The sequence below is a fragment of the Hyaena hyaena genome, unplaced genomic scaffold (assembly GCF_003009895.1).
Source record: "Hyaena hyaena isolate Hyena2069 unplaced genomic scaffold, ASM300989v1 scaffold_82, whole genome shotgun sequence".
Lineage (NCBI taxonomy): Eukaryota > Metazoa > Chordata > Mammalia > Carnivora > Hyaenidae > Hyaena > Hyaena hyaena.
This window is the reverse complement of record NW_024080713.1, coordinates 2,090,485-2,108,024: the sequence shown is the minus strand read 5'-3', so window position 1 is coordinate 2,108,024 and position 17,540 is coordinate 2,090,485. Positions and strand designations below refer to the sequence as shown.

Sequence of the window (17,540 nt, the reverse complement as noted above, 5' to 3'; positions counted from 1 at the left end):
CACACACACACACACACACCTCCTACACATTGCTGAATTTGGATGGCCAGTACTTAATTTAAGATTTTTGCCTTCATGTTTGAGTAAGATTGGTCCTATAATTTTTTCATATTGTCTTGATCTGGTTGTTATCTTAAGTGTCTGCCATCATAAAGATGAGGTTGGGATGGTTTCTTTTCTGTTCTCTGAAAAAATTTGTGTAGTTAGAATCATTTCTTTCCTGAATGACTGACCATGTGTCTATAAGAATATCTAGGTCTAATGTTTAATTTGTGGGAAGATTTTAAACTACTAACAAGTCAGGTTTTCTATTTTTCTTGAGTCAGTTTTGGTAAACTTGTGATTTTTCCAGGAGTTTGTTCATTTTATTTATTGTCAAACTAATTGTCATAAAGTTGCTTACAATATCTTTTAGTGTCTGTGATATTTTTAATTTTTACCTTTTATAGTTCCAATAGTCTCCTTTTTTCTTATCAATCTTGCAGAAATTTATTAACTGAAAAATTATTTTTAAAAGAACCAACTTGTCCCCCCCCCATCTTGGAAGCATTTCCCCTAAGGTATGTGTCACATTGACATTCACAGCTACCAGCTGAGCATCTGGAAGACCACAGGTAGAACCTGAGTGTTCACTTGGCTGGTGGAATTGTCAATTCACCTCTCACTTCCTTTGCAGGATCCTCTGTGCCGAGTCAGCCAGCAACTTTCACTTTGATTGTCTAGACTTTGACTCCATGATGTTTGGTGCTGCCCCAGCCCGGCGCCTCTCCACAGCCTCCTCAGTTACCAAACCTCCACACTTCATCCTCACCACTGACTGGGTTTGGTACTGGACTGATGAGTTTGGTTCTTGGCATGAGTATGGAAGACAAGTAAGTGTCATGGAAAGAGTGTAGGTGTTTTCTCCTGAGGGCCCCCAATGGAGGACCCATTCCAGATATGAGTGCAGGGGTTGTTCCTGGGAGTCCCCAAATCCTTCTATGACTCACGTACTTTGGAAGAATTATGGCGAAACTAGGTAATTGGGAGTTCCTCTGCATGATTAGGTATCTGTTGGCCTTATGAGAACTGAATGTAAATTATGGGGAGATGACATTTTTTCATTGGTTTTGTTACATGGGGTAGAAAGATGCCTCCCTTAACTGTTGAGCAGGTAGCTCCAGAGCAAGTGCCTGTTTGTACAGGAGACTTTGTGTAGCTGAAGAATACACTTGAAGGCTTCTTGAAACTGGCTTCTGCCTTCTGTATTGCAGCAACTTCATAGAATGTGGGCAAGTGTAAGAATCGTACATTGATTTATTTCAGATACTGGTTTGGAATCTGAATCTCATAACTATTGCTATCAATTACTTGAAGATGTTCATGGCTAGATCATAATAAAGGGAGCTCTCTGGTCACCTGTAGAGGTACAAGTGTAGGGAGGTCACCATTTCTGTAGGAGCAGCTTTCTGAAATGAAAAATTGGGATTGGCGGTCTGATAGATATCTATACTCTTCTTTGGTGTATGAGGCTATATTAAAGCTTTAGTTTCTTATTCTGACCTGTACCTAGGATATCTTTTTCTCTGGGAACTCTGCAATGAGAGCCCCATGAGAGCAGGGAGTTTGATCTCTATTTTGCCACCCATGTGCCCTGTGTGGAGGGCTCTGCCTGTACCCTGCAGGTTCTCAGGACATCGATGTTGGCGGGCTGAAGCACAGAGTAATTGCTGCCTCATGCCCACTGCTGAGTTGGAAATCTTCGCTCTCAGCAGTGGCCTCGCTTTATCCCTCATACACTTCTTCATTTCTTGTAGTGTCAGCCTTTCCTCATTGGCTATTCTCTGCCCTCTTTCCCACCCATCTCCCCCACCTTCCTTGTCATGTAGATTTGTTCACGAAGCCTCCCCAGCATTGCTCTTGGTTTGGTCAGGAGCAGGAGGGGAGAGGCGGTGTCTGCTACAGAGGAGGGGGAAGGAATGAGGGGCTGGTTGTGTTCCGTGAATGGAGCTTCCCTGGTGACATCAGGGAGGAACTCATGGCAGATGAAAAGCACTTAGCAAATATGACAACCTCTCACGTTTTGTTTTGTGCTGTGTCCCCCTTCTTGGGGAGCCAAATGAGATGCCATGAGACCCTAGGGGCATCCCATGCAAAAGTAGGATTCCCTAGGTGAGTTTGCAAAGTAGGAAGTGGGGGCCATCCTCCTCCAAAGAACCCACACTCAGGGCTTTACCTTTCCCTTTTCTATGCTGCTCCTCATTTACACAGCATAGTGAGAGTGAATAACTTGACATAGAACAGTGAGAATCTCTGGGAATGGCCTGTATTTGGGTATCATTGATGTGCTGTATGATAGTGGGGTGCAGATGCACGTATGTGGACTGGGCATCTTTTGGTTGTGTGTTCTAATTTAGTATTATTGGCTGAATCCCCTCATGGGGTGGCCTGTCCATTCTAGTGCCTCCTTTCCTGCATACTTGTGGTGTCATCCCATATTTGGGTTTCTTCCTTAGTTTTCTGCTAGTTGCCAGTTTAGGACCATTTTCTTTTGATGCAAAAAAGCTAGGTTCTTTTCTGCCCAAGCTCAGGATGTACAGCCAAGTTTCCAGTCCAAATCACCTCCACCCTATATTAATTTCCTAAGACTGCCATAGCAAAGTACCACCAACTGGGTGGCTTGGAACAGCAGTGACTTACTGCCTCACACCTGGGTGCTGGAGATCAAAATCAAGGTGTCAGGGCCACATTCCCTTTAAAGTTTGTCGGGAATCAGACATGCCTCTTCTGGCTTCTCCTGGCTTCCCTGGCTTGTCAGTTCTTCAGTCTAGTCTCTGCTTCACCATCATGTGGCCGTTCTCTTACAAGGACATAGGTGACGTGGAGTAGGAGTAGGAGCCCACGCCACTCCAGTATGATCTCGTCTTGACATCTGCAGTGATCCTGTTTCCAAATAAGGTCAAGTGTTGAGGTACTAGAGTTAAGACCTCAACATATCTTTTGCGGCAAAGGAGGTGGCACAGTTCAGTCCATAACCTACTCTTATATATAAAGGTATTACTGTCCAAGTCCACTGAATTTTCCCACGTTAAACTTGATGTCCCTGAGGTGTTGGGCTCCAGGATGCCTTACCCTGACCTGTATCCTTTTGGGATCATTTTCAACAGGCTTCTCATGTTGATAGACATTTTGAGTTGCACCCTTTCCTGTGATCTTCTTTGCCTTGTTCTAAAATCTCTGCAGCTGCCCTTCTCTTGGGCCCTAACAACCCATTCATCTCTACCTGGAAACAAAGACGCCTGTTCATTCCGCCATTTGCCAGGATCTGACTTGTGTTCCTGTTACTTGTTCATCTGGTCACTTTTCATGGAGTGCTGGCAGGACACGGGACCTTGCCAGACACAGCCCTTACTGGACCATAGACGCCGGCAAAGGGCCACAGGCCCAGGTGCCAGATCTTGTGGCATTTCCAGCCTTTGCCCACTCCTTCCTCATCCTCCTGACTGCCTCGCCCCCTCCTTGGTCTCCTTCATGGGCTGCTGCTTTCCACACTCCTTCATGAATGTTGGCGTGTCCCGGAGTCTGGCCCACACCTCCATTCTTCTGACGTTAGTGGCCACCTGAAGTAATCTCTCCACATCTATCTCAGACCAGATTCCTCTTTGAATTTGAGACTGATGTATCTAGATTGCCTCCTGATGTTTCTGTGGCACGTTTGCTTTTTGTTTGGCACTGTGCTAAGTGCTCTGCAGGCCTTATTTTAATTATTTTCCCAGTCCTTGAAGGATGGGATGGCACTCTTGAATCATGATAGGAGTAGGGTTTAAGTTCTCCTCCTGTTCCTCTTCTGTTGAGATAGTGGAGGTTCAGAGAGGTTAAAATAACAGTATAGAGGAGCCAGAATTCAAACTCAGACAATCCCCAAATTTTAGGTAGCTTGGAGGTAATTGGAGAGAAGTTGTGGGATCACAATGGATAATTCAGAGCAGAAGAGCTTTTCTCTAAGGGCCTGGAAAATGAAACCGGAGGACTGAGCTCTGACTGCAGGGTGGTAGCTGCAAGAACAGGCAGAGAAGAGGGGCGCCTGGGTGGCTCAGTCGGTTAAGCGTCTGACTTCAGCTCAGGTCATGATCTTACTATTGGTGAGTTCGAGTCCCGCACTGGGCTCTGTGCTGGCAGCTCAGAGCCTGGAACCTTCTTCAGATTCTTTGTCTCCCTCTCTCTTTGCCCCTCCCAAACTCATTCTCCCTCCCTCTCTCTCTCTCTCTCTCTCTCTCAAAAATAAATAAACATTAAAAAATTAAATAAAAAAAAAAAAAAAAACAATGGGCAGAGAAGAGGCAGCCATGCTCCGGCCATCTCTTCATGTGGCTTGGAGAATTCAGCATTAGTGTTGACCTTCCTTTGAATGGTGGTGTCCTCCATTAGGAGTGCGTGCTGTCTCTTCTGTTGCTGCCGTCCTGTTATCCTGGTTTGGTTGGCCAGGTCTGCATTTACTGCCTGCATTGTTCTGGGCAGCTTTTGGAGGCATTCTTGCTGGCTTCTATTCTGTGCCTCCCCCCCCCCCCCCCCCCCCCACACCCCTGCTTCCTGGCTTCTCTCTCCTGGCTGCCCTGTCTTCCCTGTGACATGAATATGCATGTGTCTGCAGTGTGGCATGGATAGCACCCAGTAGCTCTCCTCATCATCGTAGGTTCTTGCCTTCACCACATATCTGGCTTTCTCCTCGTAGGGCATGGAGCACCCTGTGACTACTGTCTGCAGCAGCGATTTGGAGAAGGCCTACCTGGCCTACTGTGCACCTGGGTCTGATGCCCAGGCAGCCATTCTGAAGTTCCAGGCTGGAAAGCACAAATACGAGTTGGATTTCAAAGGTACTTCTTGACCCACTGCTGTCACCCAGCAGGGCTTGGCCATCTTTTGGCTCTGACTTCTCCACCTTCACCTTGGAAGAGGCCCATGTGCACACTGAGGGCCCGGAAAGAAAAGGAAAGGGTGGTAAGGGTGGTCTCTGCTCCTGAAGTGCTGTCCATCCGGAAGGGGTGAAGGGTATGTAAACAATTGATGCCAGCCTAATGGGATGGAAGAGAAGCCGCCTAGGGAGGGGGTGGTGAGGGGGGAGGACCCTGAGATGAGGACAGGGGCCAGAAGTGTGGAGGGATGGGGGTGGTCTGCATGCGTGCCATGGGGGTGGTCCTGTAGACCATGGATGAGTCCCTCTGGTCGAAGGGTTAACCTTAGTCCCTGACTCCTGTCATAGCAGTTCTGCTGTGTCCTTCCCGGTATGACTACTCCATGTCGTTGTCTCCGTAGGGACCTGGGGCTTAGGCTGGCTGCAGATTAAACACGTGCTAGATGCACACTTTTATTAAAAGTTGTTGGGAAGCAGATTATCCTGTGTTCCAGGTGTTCTGATGGTGGGCTTTAAGTGATTTGTCCTGGTTGCCTTTGCAAACAGACAGAAACAGGACAAATACTCTTTGGCTAGTTCATCTAAATGACTGACTGATTTTGGAGGATTCCTTTGTTTAAATTTTAGTTGTTTTCTGTAGCTTCTCTTAAGACGTTTTCTCTTGGATTTTTATCACTCCAGCTCTGTTTGACTCAGTTTTGCCTTACTCACATTTGTTTTTTCTAAATGTTCGTTTATTTTTGAGAGGGAGAGGAAGAGTGTGAGCTGGGGGGAGACAGAGAGAGAGAGAGGACAGAGGATCAGAGGCAGGCACCGCACTGTCAGTAGAGAGCCTGACGTGGGGCTCAAACCCATCATCCTCGAGATCATGACCTGAGCCAAAGTCAGATGCTTAACGGGCTGAGCTGCCCTGGCGCCCCTTGTGGTACTCACATTTTAAACTCCTGAATCCTGCTGAATGTTCAGCCCTTTTAAGGGAAATAACTGGGCCTTTATTTAAATATGGTTTACTTTTTTCTCTCTTTTTATGGACCTTCTGTGTAGAGAGCAGCAAAATGTATTTGGTGAATTATCCTCAAATTACTTGACCTGCCTGCTGTTAGCCAGTTGTTTTGTTTGTGGTTCTGTGGCACTTATCCTCTTGCTTAAGGTAGAATTGCTGCCTCCTCAATGTGCACTTACAGAGAACTTAAAAGTTTTTTCTCTGCGATGAGAACTGCTTACCAGCCTTCAGTCTCCGCTGGAGAACTCCAGCCGTACATCATCAGGTGGTTTGCAGTCCACAGTCTGATAGGTACAAATAACAGTAAAGGGGACAGTGAACTCAATGGAGATTAGGTCTGTATGGCTAGCACCCGTTTGACTGCTGCTGGCAACTGTTTGAAATACTGCTTTTAAGTACCTGGAAGATATCAAAACCAGAAATGTCAGATGCAACCTGGATCATCCTCAACCTGGGCTGCAGCCCCGGTAGACATAACAGAAAATCAGGCTAAGGGTGGGAAAGAGCACAGGCATGCAGTTCTCTGCAGACTGCAGGAAGAAGTGAGTTCACCCCAGACTGACCCAGGCTCACGTGGGTAAGGACAGTTCTTTTTGTTGATGTGGAGAACAGCAGCCACAGAAGTAGTTTGAGGTGACTTAGCTTCCTGTCTCAGTGCCTCACTGAGAGGTGTAGTGCAAGCAAGTCTCAGACCCAAATCTGCCAGGCACATTGATGAACTAAATATTATTAGGTACATTTAACTGTAACATTTAAATGTACTTAAACAAGTACATTTAAGAAACAATAGGTCAGATGATTTGTACTGTAGAACTGGAAAAGGAGGAGGAAGCCTCAGGGAGGTGGGAGGGAAAGGGGAAGAACAGTCAATATTATCATTTTAGGGACTCTTGTTAAAAGTACTGCTCAAAGCCACTGCCAGGGGCAAGATTCCAGAGGCAGAATTCTGACATCTCTTAGCTGGCAACTGATGGGTAAAATCCCTAAGATCAGGCTTGTGTTAGGACTTAGCCTAGTGTGTCCCTGGTAAAGGTAAATTAGAGAAAAGGCCTCACTTTTCCGGTCCGCAGGAGGGTCGGGAATGGGTCTGACATATATTTAGCCAGTCTGCATGTCTTGAATAATTTCACCAGTGAAAGCCCATTTGAGATTCATCATGATGTCAGTCAACAGGCCAATAAAAACCCATGTAAGGGTGCTAATTATTGATGGGAGTTGAGTGATGGACAACAATAGGGGTCGTGGTAGCCATGTCTGGATTATGGGCTCTTGATTAGAATGTGGGGGACCCCCCAGGAGTGCCTGCTCCTGATGACCACCTGGACTACATCATGAGGGATACACATCTAGGTGATCACCCAGCACAGGTTCAAATGCAGTGATGTTAAGTTATACACACCTAAAAAATTAACATTAAAATGTTTTTTAAATGAAAAGAATTGTTTTTGTACTCCAAGTACAGGAAGTAAGACTTGACAGGGTTTTCCTGGTGGGTAAGGACATGTAATCTAACTCCTAGGCATTTGTGATTTTTCAGCTTGAGGGTCCATGTCCCCCTAACTCTAAGGATTACCCTGAGGGTGTTGGGGTGGGCATGGGGCAAGAATTTTGTTTATTAAAGATGGTACAAGTTTAAGAGGTTGAGAAATACTGCTATGAAATCAGTTTAGTCAAGTTAAGAAAAAAAGTCATAAGAGTAAAATTATTATATTAATTCTAAATCCCACTGGCTCAAGAGGTAGTAATTTGGTTTCAGGCTGGGCTGAAGCTTTTTTTATATCCAAGCTGGGAAAAATTGCTAAGCAAAATAACAGTTTAAACAAGATTGGAAGGAACAATTTAAAAGTACTCATGTATAATTGATATGTCAATTACTCATCATTCATGTGTTCATTAAACTCAGTCTCCTAAGGATACCTATTTTCTTTATGGATATTTTAAGTGTGAAAATTGCCTTATTTTTTAGCAGACCGATTATATGTTTTACACATTTGGATTAGTTTTCCAGCCCATTTAGTTTGTGTTTATAAAACCTTGCTGTCCTGTGTGTGTATATACATTTTTTTTTTCTTTCAGCCTTTGTTCAGAAAAACCTGGTGTATGGCACAGTCAGAAGGGTTTGCCGGAGACCCAAATATGTGTCTCCTCAGGAGGTGAAGGTGAAGCAAACCTGGTAGGTGGCATGTGTGTCAGTTGGGGTGTGCTGTGCTTTGTGCACAGAAAACCTAGTCAGACTGGCCCGCACAGTAAGGGGGTTGTTGGCTTCTATAACTGAAAGCCCTCACACTCTGTCTCTGCCCAGCTCTCCTCTACATATCTCTGCCCAATTCTTCTTCATGTACTCTGTACTTGCCTTCATGTGATATCAAAATGCTGGTGTTAATATCAGTGTTCCATAAAACTTGGTCTGAGAATTCATGAACCTGAAAAATCAGGGTATACACCTAGCACATTTCGGGTGGAGAAGTATTTGTGTGTATTATAAGAGTATAAAATATAACCCAGGTTTATAGAGGTAAATGTTTTTATTTATACTAATTGTGCATATTAATTAATTTTTATTTATTTTTAATGTTTCTGAGAGAGAGAGCGTGAGCAGGCAAGGGTTAGAGAGAGAGGGAAACACAGAATTTGAAGCAGGCTCTAGGCTCGGAGCTGTCAGCACAGAGCCTGATGTGGGGCTCAAACTCACAAACTGAAATCATGACTTGAGCTGAAGTCAATGCTTAACCAACTGAATCATCCAAGGACCCCCAGATTAATTAATTTTTAATAAAGCATTAAAGTGACAAAGCAAACGCAATGTAAAATAGGGGGGAAAAAAACCTCAAGACACCGGGGAAGAAATCACATAATTAGATATTTTAACTGTAAGTGTGCCAGTCATGTTACTGAGTCATAAAGGTACTCTTGTGCAGATTTTTCCAGGAACCAAAAAAGTTCTCCCTGACTTTAGACTGATTTGAGAGAATAGTTAGGAAATAGTAATAATGTCACTCATAATATTTTCTCTATGTTTCTGTCTTCACGTAATTGTATCTTTTGTTATAATTTGGAAGGGATCTTTTCAATAGCTCTTTTGGTTTTTTGTCTTTAGACTGAGTTTTTTGTTGGTAGTGAGCTATGGTTTTTGCTTTTAATAAAAGCATGTTGCTTTTTATTCTTCATTTGCATCATGTATGAATGGCAGTTCTAATGCCACGTCACCTACCTGTAGCAGTTTGACTACTGTCTTCCATATTCCACTTGTTGGGAAATGCTTTGAACCAGAGAATTATCTTTGTAGGTAGAAGATTGGCGATACACAATTACAAGGCTGTGTGTTGTGATCTGCAGGCCAGTCTAGATTCGAAGCTGGCTCATCAGTTTTTATTTTCACTTGACTAGTTGAATCCTAGACTTGAGTGTTTTAAAAAGTTAAAATAATAGAAAACTAATGGAATTAATACCAATAAAAATACATGTATTTCAGGACTTGAATCTCTTCGGATACCAAAAAACCAAAAATGGATACTGCAGGCACTAACAGGCCAGCTTCGTCCTCAGGGTGGGTTCCCTTACAGCTGCCAGAAGCCATGAGGGTAGTGCCCTGCTGTATAAGCATTTCAGCAGGAGAAGGCCTTCCTGCAGCTGATGGCTGTATACTTACCAGCTTTGCTCTGATCCAGCACCCTCTGCACCACTAGTTTTAGGCTTGGTGCAGATGTGCTGGGATTGGAGCTGGGGAAAGGGTCCTTTCTCTCCGATCCACATGGCCACATAATGGGGACAAGGGGCCTGGCTGGCAAGTGATACTACAGTACCAGTCTGAGCTGGTCCTGTAGCCAGTGTTAGCCGTTTCATGGAGAACCGGTGGTTTCTCTGTTGGCTCTTCTAGGGTGTCACAGATGGACCTTAGGGGTTCTATTTGTGGAGCTCAGTCATTTCAAGAAGAGTTTGATACAGGCTAGAGGGAAAAGGTATTAGTAACTCAAGCAAAAGGTATACTCACTCAGTGGTCTGTATCCTCCCTGCCGCTATCACCAGAGTTTACACAATGAGTACTTGTTTGTGTAAGTCTCTGGTTTATCTTTATTATGTTTCTTTTTGCAAAAATAAACAAATACTTATACATAAAAGTATTTTCTTATTTCCCCTTTGTTGGGGCGCCTGGGTGGCTCAGTTGGTTAAACGTCCGACTTCGGCTCAGGTCATGATCTCACGGTTCGTGGGTTTGAGCCCCGCTTTGGGCTCTGTGCTGACAGCTAGCTCATAGCCTGAAGCCTGTCTTCAGATTCTGTGTCTCCTTCTTTCTCTGACCCTTCCCTGCTCATGCTGTCTCTATCTTTCTCTCAAAAATAAATAAATCATTAAAAATTTTTTTTAATTTCCCCTTTCTTGCACTAAAGGTAACATTTTAAATGTACTGTTTTGTACCTTTTTCTTTGCCACTTAAAAACAATTTTTCCTTTTCAGTATGTTGAAGTCTTCTGAACTCTGTTTTTGTCTTCATGGCTCTCCATCACCTGTACATACCCTAGTTTATTTAATCTGCCCTTTTAGAGGTATATTTTGCATTCTTAGATTTTTTACTGTCACGAGTGTAATGCCACAATGGATGGTGTGGTGTACGTGCTGTTTCGTATTCATGGAGGTTAAAGCCCTAGAAGGTAAATGCAGGTTCCTCTTGATGGGGTTGAACCTTTATGCACTTGCCCCAGGATCCTTGATGTGCCTGTTTCCCTCAGCTTTGCCAACAGGTAAGTCATCAAGCTCTTGGACTTTTGCTGTTCTTGTGCATGGCAAAGGGTATACCAGTGTATTTTAATTTGCTTTCTCTTATGAGTGAGGTTTAATATTTTTTCCTAACTCGTAATAGCCATTTGCCTTTTTCTCTGGACAGCTTGTCTTTTTGTCCAATTTTCTGTCAGACTTTTGGTATTTTTCATAAATATTAAGAGCGTTTTCTCTTTTGAGGAGATCACTGTTTTTTTTTTTTTAATTTTTAATGTTTATTTATATTAGAGGAAGAGAGAGGGAATGAGTGGGAGCTGAGAGAAAGGCAGAGATACAGGGACAGAATCCGAATTAGGCTCCAGGCTCCAAGCTTCGAGCTGTCAGCACAGAGCTCGATGTGAGGCTTGAACTCACAAGCAGTGAGATATGATCTGAGCCAAAGTCAGATGCCCAACCGAGTGGGCCACCCAGGCTCACCATCACTCAGTTTCTTATACAAATTGCAAACCTTTTCTCTTGGTTTGTTATTTGCTAGCTTTGTTTATGAAGTATTTTACCGTGCAGAAATGTTTATTTTTTATCTTTTAGTGAAATGTTTTTGTCTCTTCTATGTATTGCTTCTGGATTTAGAGTTTAGTTAACTGTGGCTGCTTCTACTTCAAAAAGTTATATTTGATTCTTTCCCTATCCAGAGCCTACCTTAGATACAGTTTGGAAAAAATCTGTCTCCTTTCTGAAAATGGATGTCTTTTATTGTCACTGTAATGTTGTTTTCACGGGGCCACAGACACCACACATCAGAAATAACAGTGATCATTTTGGTTAAATTCAGACTAGGATATGACTGAGGATATCAGTCTGAGGATCTCTCTCTGCTGCATAACCTGAGAGTCACACAGTGTCCTTGCAGTGAAGTTTGTGGCTTTTCTTGCTAACCCATGTGACAGTAGCCACCTGTTGTAACTCTAGCAGGCGAGTCTGCTTGGACCTCCGTGGCCGACTGGGACTCTTAGAGTAGGTCACTTTCAGAAACAACTTCTCGGGGCACCTGGGTGGCTCAGTCAGTTAAGTGTCTTGACTCTTGATTTCAGCTCAAGTCATGATTTCACAGTTCATGAGTTTGAGCTTTGCACTGGGTGCTGTGCTCATAGCATAGAGCCTGCGTGGGATTCTCTCTTTGTGTCTTTCTTTGCTCCTCCCCCTCTTGCTCATAACATGCATGCGCGCGCGCGCACACACACACACACACACACTCTCTCTCTCTCAATATAAATAAATAAAAAGAGAAACAACTTCTCTATTTACATGAATGACAGGGTCACAGAATGTGATCTCCACATTCCAGAGTTCTAAAGAATTTAAAGTAAAGTTTGAAATGGCATTTACACAACAGCTATCTGGTTTAGTTTCTTACTGTCCTTATATCTTCCATAAAAATGTTTTATTCATGTGATTGGGTCTTATTTTTTCTTTTTTATGCCTCCTTGTAGATATTTTTTGACATCTGATCTTTTTTTCCCCTTCTAGTTTGGAAGAGTTATACACTGTATTACTATTTTTTTTTTTGGCCACCTTAGAAATTAAAAGTGTTCTTAGGTCAAGTCAGTATCTTTGTGCTTCTGTCAACTAATATGAGGACTTTCATATACCTGATTCCATTATCTTCCTCTGCTTTTTAACTTCATGAGATACTGTTATTTTATACTATGAATGTTTTGTTAGATTCACTCACATTTTACCGCTTTGTCATTTCAGATTATCTTAGATGAATCTGTTGGAAAACTCTGTGTTTTTGATTGCCTGAGTGCATCTTTATTTTGTCCTAAATCTTCAAAGATAGTTTCACTGGCTATAGAATTTTGGGGTGTGGCTATTTTCTCCTGGAACGCCGAAGAGCTCACTCCACTGTCCTCGAGTTTCCATTGCTGCTTTTGCGAAATCAGGTGTAAGTCTAACTGGAGCTTCTTTCCCAGAATCCCTCTGGTTATTGTCTGGCTGCTTTGCAGATTTTCGTTGGTCTTGCTCTCGTGCATGCTTGCCTCGATGTGGCTGGGCATGTGCTTTTATTTATCCTGTTGGAGATTCTTGGGGCTTCTTAGACCTATGTGTCCGTGAGTCTCCTTTGTTCTCTTTAAGATTGCCTCCATCCTTTCCTGTCTTCCTCTCTTTTTGGAGGTTAGCTTCTGACCAGAATCTGACACCCCCCCTTCTCTGTCTCAGCCTCTTCCCCACATTTTTATCTCATTGTGGGGCCACATTCTGAATTACCACTTAGCATCTCATTCAGCTCACACACTCTTCCCTCCTCAGGTGGTCTGCCCTGCTCTTAAGCCTGTTTTTCACTTTTAGTGAGGAGTGTATCTTTCATTTCTAGAAGTTTCTCCTAATTCTTTTTCAAATCTTTTTATAGTTTAGCTCCCTGCATATATTTTTAAAGTTGGTCTTTTATTTCTTTAAACATAGAAAGAATAATTGTTTTATAATCTGCCTCATAATTTCAGCATCTTTGGTCTTGATGGTCTGTTTCTGGCTGATTCTTGCTCATGGGACCTTGGTTAGTTATTTTTAAACTGCTATTTTCCTAGGAAAGTTATTTGTGGAAATTCTTTGAGGCTTGGGACGAAGGTACATGTCTTATGCCAGTGGAAACAGAAGGTATATCTTTTGTAGGAAGAACAGACCATTCTGAATGGAGTCAGAAAAATTTGGAATTACAGCTTCACAGTCTGTTTCTAGACCCTTTGTGTCACGTGTCTTAGTTTAAAAAAAATTGGGGGAGGTCATGTGTCTTTTAGAACTCCATCTTTTTAAAAAATTTTTCTGGAAGATCATATGGTGCTCGTGTTATGTGAAACCTGTAATTAAACATCCTAGTGTTGCAGCGGTAAAAATTAAGTGTAGTTGGGGCACCTGGGTGGCTTAGTTAAGTGTCTGACCCTTGATATCTGCTCAGATCATGATCTCATGGTTTGTGGGACCAAGCCCCGCGTCGGGCTCTGCACTGACAGCATGGAGCCTGCTTGGGGTTTTCTCTCTCCCTCTCTCTGCCCCTTCCCGACTTGTGCGTGTGCTTTCTCTCTCTAGCTCTCAAGAAAACATAAAAAAAAAAAAAGTCAATTTAAGGAGGGTATATACAGACCACAAGTAGTCTCTTAGCAGTTCCAATCAGATTTCTACTGCCAAATGAGTTTTGACATAAATTTTATGTTTTTAAAAAATGTTTTTGTATGCCAATTACACATAATTGAGGCTGCTTGAAAAAGGTTTTGGAGCTCTTTAAATTTTAAAATTATGGATGAGAGTTTATGCTGCTCTAGTCAGTTATTCTCTGCCTTGCATATAAGAGTTAGGATCCAGGTGAGAAATGGAACCCTTGTGCCTAATCATTTGGGTTTTGGCCACATGAGCAAAATAGACGTGCTCCCACATGGTGGATAGTGTGTTTAGTGCTTCCTCACCTTCTACCTGCTTTCACAAAATGATACTCTGAGATCCAAGACCAGTGGTACCAGCGAGTGGGGGCTGCCTATGGTAGATCTACTTGAGTCTAAGAATAAGATGTCTGTGTTTTTGTTGTCCTTTTGTAGCAGTGTCAAGTTTCAAGGCCCAAAGAGCATCCCAGACCATTGGGACCCCTCAGCCCTGCCAGACCCTGGCTTCAAGGTATGGGACTTGTGCTGCTCTGGTCCTTGGAGGAGGGCGTTCTTAGACATAGTGTGTGAACGGATTCCACTGCTGAGGAAGGTGTAGGCCTGGCCGGAGGAGATGGGAAGAGCTGTGAGGGGTTTTGTTATTTTCATGTCTTGGGGATTTTAAGGCTAGATCACCACCAAGTAGATGGTTGTGGCCCCAAGGGGAGAGGATGTATTATGGATGGAGCATGATGACCTGGAAATTTCTGGAAAGGGCAGAAATAAGGGGCTTAACAGCTGCTCAGCCAATGTGTATTAGTTTTACAAAGCAAGAAATCAAAACCAGGGGTGGATTTGAGTATGTTAAGGGATGTGTAGAGGGGCAGTTGCTGTTGAAAGGTGCTAGGTACTTGAAGACAAAGACCAGCGACTCACATGGCTCATGTAGGGCCTGCCAGCCCAGCTAACAAGAGCTACATTGAGGCCTGTGGGGTACTCAACCACTGTCCGCCTTGCCTTGTGTCCTTGGGGCCCTCAGACTGCCCTCTGCGGGTAGCCTCCTGCAGAAAACTGCAGACCAGCTCTGCCTTGAGATGACTCCTCAAGTTGCACAGAGCACACAGACCCCAGCAGCACAGACACACATGTAAAGGGCTGGGCGGGTTTGCACAGCCGGACTCAGCACTGTGGGATAAGGTGATCGTACTGAGGGGAACAGGGAAGGTGTTAGTGGGTCCACACCTAAATCATGGCTGGTGCTTGTACAGGCAGAGGTAGGAGCGGAGCACACAGGTGGATGGAAGCTGTGTAGGGAGAGAGCCTGGGTCAGGATACAGAGCATGTGTAGACACTGGGAAGCAGTGACGTCAGGACCATGCTGTGGAGTGCTTGGTTGTAGGGCCAAGCTGCAGGCAGTGACAGGTATGGGAGCCCTTGACAATCTGGTCTGGGAGGGGCAGGCTGGGTCCATACTCAAGGGAGAGGAGTTTGGTGTCCTTCCTGGGATGGGACCAGGGAAACCAGAGTCAGAATTCCAGTTGCAGAAGCTCATGGACATTCAGACAGCACTCAGGTTAAGGGGAAGGGCATGGTACAGAGGGATTCCTCACAGGTCCCCAAACAGGCTGTCACTGAGCCAAGCCCTGTGGAGCCGAGAACAGGGTGGCTGGTTAGGTGCAGGCTGCAGGTGCAAGAATCTGTGTATGGTCGCTGTGTAAATGTCAGCTGCCCTTGGTTAGGAGCCCTCCTGGCCCATAGGCAGTGCTATTTCTCAGAGCAAGGGAGAGGCACGCTCAGCTGGGAGCACGCAGCAGCCAGGCACCACCCTGCAAGCCTCCCTGCGCTTCTGAGTTGCTATGCGCCTGTCTGCCAGCCCAAGTGCTCCTGATGCATTGCTGCCCGGAAGCCCGAGCCTGCTTTAACAACAGGGTTACCCTCCTCTCCCCCAGACGTGTGTGCCACACATTTACTGACACCAATTCTGGTCTTGGAGACGATGTAGTCTGCCCTGTGTGGGTACAGAGGAGGAGCAGGGATGTTCTGGGGACACCCAGGGTGGTGCTGATGTAAGCATCACCTGCCTGTCTTTCAGGAGGGTTTCACAGTGGACAGAAGGGAAGTGACCACAACTTGCACACATCCCATGCCTGGAGAGAGTACACCTCTGAGCAACGGGGGGAGGGTGGTGATCACTGTCTGGGCTTGCTTGCAGTTCGGTGTTTTTTGAGCAGCCTTGGGAAGGGATTGATATATCCTCTGCTTTGATGATAACAGAAAAAATATTTGCTCCCTGCAGAAGATCGTCCTCAGTTCTGCATCAGATGAATATCAAAAGGTCTGGAACCTCTTTAACCGTACACTGCCTTTCTACTTTGTTCAGAAGATCGAGCGAGTCCAAAATCTGGCCCTCTGGGAAGTCTACCAGTGGTGCGTTGGGGCCTCACTCTTGGTGGGCTGGTGACTGTCCCCTCCGATACATACACAGTCGGCTGGCTAGCTGCTTGCCAAACGTGTCCTGGGTTTCAGGGACAATCTGAGATGGCAGCCACTGCTTGCCTGGTGGTGATGGCATCCAGAGCTGTGTCCCTGCTTTCCTCCCCATCTCACCATCTTTATAACTCCTTGCGGGCACATCCCTCGGAGGGGGACTGAAGCTGCCCTAATGACAAAGCCGGTACTTGCCTCCCTGCCTGAAGATGAGTGGGACTGGTCAATGGAAGCCACCCACACTTTCAGGAGTAGAGAGATCCTGTCCTGATAGCCACAGAGCGGGGGCCTTACCTTTGTGCCTGAGGACTAGCATGTTCTTGGGCACCAAGGGATTTGTCCGTGTCGGGAGGAGATCTGCAGTAGGTCACCGTGGCGGGCCTGGGATCCTGCTGACCTGTCCCCAGAAAGGGGGTCGGAGCAGTGTCATCTGTACTCTGGGCCCAGTGATGAAATCAGGGTAACACACAGGAGAGGGGGAAAGGGGTGGTCCCCGCTGACCAGCATCCTTCAGCTCCCCCAGAGTTCCATTGCAGAAGCAAGGTGCCGAGGAAGAAGTATGTCTGCTTTCCAAGGGCTGGTCTGCTTGGGAATTTGCTGTTCACCCTCTTTCCCTGGTCCATGGTCGGTTTCATGGGCTTGGACTCCTGCTACTTCTAATAAATGTGTTGGGTCAAGTGGCCTGTATTTGGCAACAAGCACCCTCTGCCTCCAACATTCCTCTCACATGATTCTAGGCAAAAAGGGCAGATGCAGAAGAGAAACGGAGGGAAGGTGGTAGATGAGAGGCAGCTGTTCCATGGCACCAGTGCTGGTTTTGTTGATGCCATCTGCCAGCAGAACTTTGACTGGAGGGTCTGTGGTCTTCACGGTACTTCTTATGGCAAAGGTAAGGGCGAAGGTGGCCCTGCTGGCAGAACCCAGCTTTACCCCCCTGGGCCTAGGAGGCCACTTTAAAGCAAATTGATGGAGGGCATTGGGGAGCCAGTGTGAGTTGATGAGCTGGGTCAAAATCAGTGGGGCATGGACCCACTCTTGGCACCTTTGATATCTGTGTGCAGCCAGGAGCCTGACCCTAGGTTTAGCAGCTTGGGTTTTGTGTCCCTATGGAATGGAGGCTCTGGAAACAGTGAGCAAGAGTGGGGCAAAGAGAGCAGGTGCCCTCCCAGCCCTGTGTCCGGCCCCAGACTGTGCCCACCTGACCGTTAAGAGTGGGAATCGGAACAGCTCAGATATGCTTGTGTACATGCCATTCCACCTATAATGGGAGTTCTCTGTTCTCCTGTTTTTTTTTTAAACTTTATTTGGGGCG

The 17,540-nt window shown here is 45.2% G+C and overlaps 1 protein-coding gene across 1 annotated transcript in view; it reads left to right on the top strand.

The window, feature by feature from the left end:
• The window catches only part of PARP12 (poly(ADP-ribose) polymerase family member 12), a 38,232-nt gene that overhangs the window by 18,585 nt on the left and 2,107 nt on the right, over window positions 1-17,540 (top strand). Inside the window, exons 6-11 of the mRNA XM_039234064.1 lie at window positions 677-872; window positions 4,712-4,853; window positions 7,971-8,067; window positions 14,198-14,273; window positions 16,038-16,168; window positions 16,966-17,117. Of these exons, the coding sequence (XP_039089995.1) occupies window positions 677-872; window positions 4,712-4,853; window positions 7,971-8,067; window positions 14,198-14,273; window positions 16,038-16,168; window positions 16,966-17,117 (794 nt within the window). The remainder of the gene's footprint in view (window positions 1-676; window positions 873-4,711; window positions 4,854-7,970; window positions 8,068-14,197; window positions 14,274-16,037; window positions 16,169-16,965; window positions 17,118-17,540) is intronic.